The sequence below is a fragment of the Myotis lucifugus genome, unplaced genomic scaffold (assembly GCF_000147115.1).
Source record: "Myotis lucifugus unplaced genomic scaffold, Myoluc2.0 scaffold_160, whole genome shotgun sequence".
Classification (NCBI taxonomy): Eukaryota; Metazoa; Chordata; class Mammalia; order Chiroptera; family Vespertilionidae; genus Myotis; species Myotis lucifugus.
This window is the reverse complement of record NW_005871208.1, coordinates 669164-677355: the sequence shown is the minus strand read 5'-3', so window position 1 is coordinate 677355 and position 8192 is coordinate 669164. Positions and strand designations below refer to the sequence as shown.

At 49.4% G+C, this 8192-nt stretch overlaps 1 protein-coding gene across 1 annotated transcript; it reads right to left on the bottom strand.

Moving 5' to 3' along the window:
- Positions 1–5627: 5627 nt before the first annotated feature.
- ANKRD33 (ankyrin repeat domain 33) lies at positions 5628–8027 on the bottom strand. The gene is made up of 3 exons (XM_023759655.1): positions 7901–8027; positions 7587–7727; positions 5628–6352 (listed from the first exon to the last, which is right to left on the bottom strand). The coding sequence occupies exons 1-3, from the start codon at positions 8019–8021 to the stop codon at positions 5628–5630; spliced, it is 987 nt and encodes a 328-aa protein (XP_023615423.1). The 5' UTR covers positions 8022–8027.
- Between the last annotated feature and the right edge of the window lie 165 nt (positions 8028–8192).

Below are 8192 nucleotides of genomic sequence, written 5' to 3'. Positions count from 1 at the left end.
CCTTGGCAGCAGGGATGATAAGAGGCAGGACCAGGATTCAAACCCAGGTCTGTGGGCTGTAGCAGGACAGCTTCACTGTGGCCTGTGTTCTGCACAGCCCGAGCCTTGTCCCGGCTCCCTGGCCTCTGAGGACAAGCACTCAGTTGGGAAGCCTCAGGGGCTGGGCTAGGCGTGGGGAGAAGCTGGGTGGTTAGTAGAGAGGCTGCCTCTGGGCGGCACAGGCAGAGCAGCCAGCAGCCCTTTCCTCTCTGGTAGCCTGCAAGGCTGTTATGAGCTGTGAGAGGATTAGAGAGAAATGGCTGAGCCCGAGAGGAGGAAGTGGGGAACTGCAGGCCTGGGATGCTGGCTGCCCTAGAGCTGATGGGGAAGAGGGGTGGGCGTTCTCCAAGGTGGAGAGTAAAATGTCCACCTGAGGCCCAGTCCTTACTGCCAGGTCAGCCTCCCAGCCAGGGTCCACGCCACGCTCGCCGGGAGAGAGAGCCCCAGAAGGCTAGCTCTCTGGGCCGTTATTTCATTTGGTTCTCACAACGGCCCTGGTCACGTTATTATTACTTCCAGTCTACAGAGGAGCCTTGAGGTTCAGAGAGGACAAATAACTTGCCAAGGTCATATGGTACCTTCTAGACCAGTGGTTCTCAACCTTCCTAATGCCTCGACCCTTTAATACAGTTCCTCATGTTGTGGTGACCCCCAACCATAAAATTATTTTCGTTGCTACTTCATAACCGTAATTTTGCTACTGTTATGCATCGTAATGTAAATATCTGATATGCAGGATGTATTTTCATTGTTACAAATTGAACATAATTAAAGCATAGTGATTAATCACAAAAACAATATGTAATTATATATGTGTTTTCCGATGGTCTTAGGCAACCCCTGTGAAAGGCAAAGGGTCGAGACCCACAGGTTGAGAACCGCTGTTCTAGACAGAAGTGTGTGACCACCAAGCTGTCCAAGCCTGGCGGCGGAGTTTCTTTCCCTGTCTGCCATGCCTATGCCAGCGCTGGCTCCATGTGCTCCGACGCCAGCAGTGGGTGGGAGGGAAGAACTCTAGCTCCATCCTGGAGGCCCAGAAGCAGCTCAATCAAACCCAGTACCCCGGGCCCTTCCATAGCACCTCAACTCCTGGTCCCACTTTACATGTCACAGAGCCTGTTTTCCCATATTATCTAAAGGATTGTTTCAATAGCCCTGTTTCCACCCATTTAACAAAGGAGCGTTCAAGAGAAATGTATATGCCTTCTTAGGGATCACACAGGTGGGAAATGGCAAAGTTAACCTTGAACCCATTCCAGTCCCCCATGGCTGCGTTCAAAACCCTCTGGAGAGAAACCACACACTATCGTTTTCACCCCAGTGTGTGTGTGTGTGTGTGTGTGTGTTTTCTCCAATTCAAAGAGCAGATTTATTTTTTAATTTTTCAAATTTTGCTAACACAGGATTAAAAAGTCAAAACATTCTGAGCAGAAGAATTCCAAATAAATCCATAGTTTATGCAGATAGCCCACCACCAGGAAGATGGAGCATAACTCCCCACTCCTGAAGTGTGGGCTTCAACAGTGACTTCCTTCCGAAGAGCACCGTATAGAGAGCAGGGAAGAACATCTCTTCACTAAACGGTGTGGGAAATTGGACAGGTGCATGCAGAAACATGCAACTAGACCACCAACTCACACCCTACACAAGAATAAACTCAAAATGGATAATAGACTTAAATGTAAGTCTCAAAACCATACAAATTCTAGAGAAAACATGGGTAGTAAAATTTCAGACATCTCACGGAGCAATATTTTTGCCAATGTGTCTCTGAGGGCAAGGGAAACAGAAAAAAATAAGCAATGAGACGACATCAAACTAAAAAGCTTCTGCACAGCAAATGAAACCATCAACAAAACAAAATGGGAACCCACCCTATGGGAGAACATATTCACTAATGATTCATCTGATAAGGGGTTAATTTCCAAAATATATAAAGAACTTACACAACTCAATACCAGGAAGACAAACAATTCAATTAAAAAAATGGGCAAAGGACCTGAATAGGCACTTTTCCAAAGGAGATATACAGATGGCGAATAGACATATGAAAAAGTGCTCAAGGTCACTAATCATCAGAGAAATGCAAATTTAAACTACAGTGAGCTATCACCTCACACCTGTCAGAATGGCTACTATCAATAAATCAGCAAACAACAAGTGCTGGCAAGAATGTGGAGAAAAAGGAACCCTAGTACACTATTAGGAGGAATATTTTTTTTAAATATATTTTATTGATTTTTTACAGAGAGGAAGGGAGATAGAGAGTTAGAAACATCGATGAGAGAGAAACATCGATCAGCTGCCTTCTGCACATCTCCTACTGGGGATGTGCCTGCAACCCAGGTACATGCCCTTGACCGGAATCAAACCTGGGACCTTTCAGTCCGCAGGCCGACACTCTATCCACTGAGCCAAACCGGTTTCGGCGGAATGTTGTCTGATACAACCACTGTGAAAAACAGTATGGAATTTCCTCCAATCAGAAAGAATATATGCACCCCTATGTCCATAGCAGCACTGTTTATAGTAGCCAAGATCTGGAAACAGCCCCAGTACCCATCAGTAGATAAGTGGATAAAAAAGCTGTGGTACATTTACACAATGGAATACATGATTGTAAGAAAGAAGGAACTCTTGCCTGGCCGGCATGGCTCAGTGGTTGATTCCCAGTCAGGGCACATGGCCAGGTGGTGGGCTTGGTCCCCAGTGTGCGGCGTGCAGGAGGCAACCAATCAATGATTGTCTCTCATCATTGATATTTCTATCTCTCTCTCCATCTTCCTTCCTCTCTGAAATCAATAAAAATATATTTTTAAAAAAAGAAGGAACCTTTACCCTTTGCGACAGCATGGATGGACCTGGAGATTATTATGCTAAGCGAAATAAGCCAGTCAGAGAAAGACAGATATCACACGATCTCACTAATATGTGGAATCTAATGAACAAAATAAGCTGATGAGCAAAATAGAACCAGAGGCATGGGTACATGAACAGACTGATAAATGTTAGAGGGGAGGCGTGGGGGGACTGGATAAAAGAAAGGGAAGGGATTAGCTAAAGAACAGATACGCACAGCCCATGGACACAGACGATAGTGTGGTGAGGGCCAAGGGAGGGGGGGAAGGGCCGAGTGGAAGTGGGCACAGGGGAGGGCAGTTGGGGGGCATCTGCAATAGTGTCAACAATAGAAATGTGTTTTTTAAAAAGAAAGAAAGCAAGCAGGGAAGAAGAGTAACTTTACTGTGGAGAAACATGACAAACACTACCTCAGCCACGTGGATCAAGGTCAACTCCACCATGATAAGTCATGTTCATAGTACGCACCCTGGATATGATGTGATGAGAATGGCCCATCACCTTTGCGATCTTTCTCCCCAAAATCCATAACCCCAGTCTAATCATGAGGAAAACATCACACAAACCCCAGTTGAGGGTCACTCTATAAAATACCTGACCAGCATCAAGGTCACCAGGAACCAGGAAAGCCTGGGAAATGCTCACGTCTCCAGGAATCTACAGAGACATGGCAACTAAACCCACAGTGGCATCCGGGATGAAATTCTGGACAGAAAAAGGACGCAAAGTGAAAACTAAGGACATATAAATACCGTATGGATTTTATTAATAATTATGTATTAATATTGGCTCAAATTGTAACAAATGTACTGCACTCATGCTAATAATAGAGGAAACTGGATGTAGGGTATATGGGAACTCTCTTCACAACATTTCTATAAATTAAAACTGTTCTACTAGTAAAAAAATGAAGTTGTTTTTTTAAAAAAAGAGTCAAAAGGTTAAAAAAGATAGTCAATGAAAAGTTTCCCTTCCACCCTTGTCAGCTGTTCATCTTTTTCCCAAGAAAATCCCATGGTTCTTTCCAGGGAGGTTCCAGTGAGACCGTGGGGGTTGGTGTTAGGAGACCGCCTCCTAACTGGCTCTCACCCTGATCTCTGTCTGCCGTTTTCTAGCTGGGTGACCCTCGGTAATCCTTACCCGCTCTGTACTCCGTGTCCTCCAAGATAAACTCCTCAGCGGATTATTGGGAGTGTTAAATGTACATAGTAAGCACCTTATATTGGTTGCTTTTATTATTACAAATATACAAGCAAATATATTTGTGCAACAAATATGTTAAGAACCCTAGCCAGTTTGGCTCAGTGGTTAGAGTGTTGGCCTGTGGACCAAAGGGTTCTGGATTCGATTTCAGCAAGGGCACGTACCTTGGTTGCAGGCTCCTCCCCAGCTCAGACCCTGGTCAAGGCCTATGCAGGAGGCAACCAATTGATGTGTTTCTCTCACATCGATGTTTCTCTCTGTCTTTCCCTCTTTCTTCCACTCTCCCTAAAAATCAATGGGAAAAAATATTCTGGGGCAAAGATTAACAAAAAACAAACAAACAAACAACAACAACAACAAAAAAACAACATAAAAAAAACACACGCAAATTCAGCCCTGGCTGGTGTTTCTCTGATTAGAGCATTGGCTCATGCACCGAAGGGTCTCGGGTTTGATTCCGGGTCAAGGGCATGTACCTGGTTTGCATGTACCCTGGTCGGGGTTCGTGTGGGAGGCAACCAAACGATGTGTCTCTCACAACGATGTTTCTCTATTTCTCCCTCTCTCCCTTCTCCCTCCCTTCCTAAAAACATAGAGTACCAAGATTTATTTAACTAGTTAATGAGTGAACCAGCAGGATGGATCAAAGGAAGAAATGAAAACCATTATTGACAGTCAGTGGGAAAAAAGAATGCTGGAGTAAGATTGCAAAGTCGATACATTGGAAAAAATATCCTCAGGTGAGAATTAACAACCAAAAAAAGAAGAAAAAGAGAAAAATTTCAAAACTTGTAAGTAAGGCACACACAAAATTACTCAGTGCCCCTTCAGAGATATTTTAGACCGTTGGCTAATCACCCCACCTATGGGTCATCTAGGGGAAGTCACTTGGTTTGACATATAATTTCCTAGTGATGGGGCCCAGACTCTGTAAAGTGAAGAGGGTTAAGTTGTAGAAGATTGAAAAATAGCAAATCATTTTCGTCTGGTTGAGGGAAAAAACCCAGTTATGATTTTATTGCAAGGCGGGAATTAACCTTTTGTATCAACTTTGCAACCTTATTCCAGCATTCTTTTTTTCCACTGACTGTCAATAATGGTTTTCATTTCTTCCTCTGATCCATTCTGCTGGTTCACTCATTGACTAGTTAAATAAATCTTGGTACTCACTTTATATTTGTACTAGTCAAGTTTAGCTCTGTGCAAATTTGACAAATAGTAGCATGCCATACGCACTGTTCTACCCCTTGGCTATTTTTCACTCAAACCTCTGGAAGATAGTTTCATATCAGAGCATATAGAGCTGCCTTGCTCCTGTTTTATCACTGTATAGAACACATCACATGGGTATACAGCAATGACACCCAAATCATTTAGCCAGTCCCCAGTAGACACATAGGCTGTTTCCACTCTTATGCTGCAAACAGTGTTGTATGAATGACCTTGTGCATCGGATGACAGGCAGGTGGGGCTCCACAGGGCAGGGCGCCTGTGGGAGGGGGCTGACTCCCTGCTCCCAGTCCAGCCTAGCCCGTCTTCCCCTGGCTCTGTGCACACCCAGCCTCCTTCTCCTGACTCCTCCTCTGCATCCGGAGCTCCTGGTATCGCCAGACAGGAGGGGCCAGCCTGCGATGCCCTGCAGGCCTGGGCTCTGGCTCCCGCCGGCTGGGAGATGAGGGTGCCTTGGAGAGGAGGATCTGGGGGACTGGGGGCTTGGGGCTGGCACTGTCCCTGGGCTGTAGCCACTGAGGGCACATGCTCAGCACACCTTGAGGGCTCTGGTACGGGACGAGGCCCCGGGGGCCAGGGACCACCTGTGGAGGCTGGGGGGCTGGGGGAGGGCGGGGAGCGGTGCCTAGCAGCTCTGGCACAGACTTGCTTCGGGTCCCAAGTGCAGGTGGGCGGTCAGGGCACAGAGTGTGGCAGGCAGTGGTGAGGAAGGGACTGGCTAGGCTGGTCGTGATGGTCACAAGGTGGTCCAGGACACCCCCCTCCTGAGGAGACTGGGCAAAGGGGAGGCTCAAGGTGGCCTGTAATCTCTCCAGGAGAGAGGGGGCAACCTGAGCCTGGGCCTGGGCCACGAGCCCGGGCAGGGCTGGCCACTCCGGTTGGTAGTGCTGGCTGAGCTGCTCCGCCTGGGGCCGCCGCCGCAGCTGCCGGATCCTTCGCACGGTGTCGAAGCTGTCGGTCAGCACCGCCCACTCCAGGGCCGTCTTGCCCCGAACAGGATCCACTGCTGTCAGGTCAGCACCTGGGAGGGGGCACGGGGCGATGTGGGCTGGGACGGGGATGGGTGATTTGCAGGAGGCAAATGCCTTAGCAGCAGGACTGATTTGGGTTAAATTCAAAACCAGAGGCCCGCTCATCTTGTTACGGCTGGAACCTGGGAGTGGCTACAGCCCAGAGACAGGACCAGTCCCAGATCCCAACCTCTGTTTGAGACGGTGAAGGAAACTGACGTACAGAGAAGGGGAAAGACTTCAGAGAGACATGTTGGGGGTCTCCAAACCCAGAACAGAATAGGGACTCCTGAACCGAGGGCCTGACCAGGGGGGTGGTGTGCAGGTTAGGGGCGGGGGGTTCCCTGCTGGTCCTTCTTTTCATCACCAAACCCCTTTAATCCTGGGGGGAGTAGCAAATACTCTGAGTCAAAGGTGAGGGTGCAGAACTCCCTCTCTTCACACCCCAAACCCAATCTGAGGGGTGGGGAAGGGAAAAGCTGCAGGTTGGGGTCCCCCGGAGTTACCAGCAGAGGACAGCTCCCCTGAGGGAATAATGAGAGCCTACGGCTCCACAAACAGTGAGGGCTTCCCTCCAGAGCTCCACGCAGCCACACGTCTCTGTACCGGCACTGTGGTCCTGGAACCCTAGCTGGGCAGAGCTGGAAATCATCTCGGAGAAGGCCTGCGCCTTCATTTCACTGGTGAGGCCCCGAGAGGGAAGCCACGCAGCTGGTGGCAGAGCCAGGATGAGGAGGCGAGGGTCTGCCTCCAGGTACCAGCCTTTTGTATTTCAGTTCTCCAGTTGGTCAGCAAACTCATTAGTCAACAGAGCCAAATATCAACAGTACAACGATTGAAGTTTCTTTTGAGAGCCGAATTTTTTAAACTTAAACTATATAGGTAGGTACATTGTTATTAACTTAATTAGGGTACTCCTAAGGCTTAGGAAGAGCCACACTCAAGGGGCCAAAGAGCCGCATGTGGCTCGCGAGCTGCAGTTTGCTGACCACTGGACGTATCCTCTCGCTTTCTTTTCTGGGACTTCCATTAACAATGTAAACAGAGTTATCTATAGCAGGACTTAGATTGTGAGAAGCCCAACCCCCTCCCCTCATCCAGGAAGCCAGCCTAGATTGATCCTCCGTCTCCACCTTTCTCCTCTCTGCAACTATGACAGCTGACTAGGTGTCTGTTGGGGTGTCTGTTGGGGTGACTGGGGAGGGACTGGAGGCCATGCATCCTGGTCCGTGCAGGCCTATGCACCTGCCATGAGGAGGGCCGCCACGCATTCAGAGCGGTCCCGGACTGCGGCCTTCATCAGCGCTGTCAGCCCCCGCTGGTCTCGGCGCTCCAAGTCCAGGCCCGAGTAGTAGTTGAGCAGGAGACTCACCAGAGGCACGTGGCCTGCAGAGCACCGAAGGCAGATCAGGGATCCCAGGAAAGGGGTGGTGAAGCCCCAAACCCACCGTCCACCCAACACTGCGGAGTCTGGGGTGGGAGAACGCCATGCGGAGTGTGGAGCTGTGGCCGGGTCTGGAGGCCGGGACGGGCAGAGGGTGGGGTCAGCAGCCTCCCACCTGCTTGGGCAGCCAGCATGAGGGCTGTGTCGCCTTCTTTGTCCTGTTGGTTCACATCCAGGAACGGACAGCGGCTGAGTAGGGCCACGATGCTCCCGAAGCCGCGGTAGCATGCGACCATGAGGCCTGTCTGGGGGAGGGGCCGCTCAGCCCCGTGCTTCCCTCCAGGAGCTCCTGGTTCCCTGTGCTTCTAAACGCACACTGTCCCAGAGGTATCCCTGCCCCGTGAAGACCCGCTCCCTTCTTCCTGAGGACCCGGGCACTCTCAGGATGAGTGTGGTGTGGCCGGACC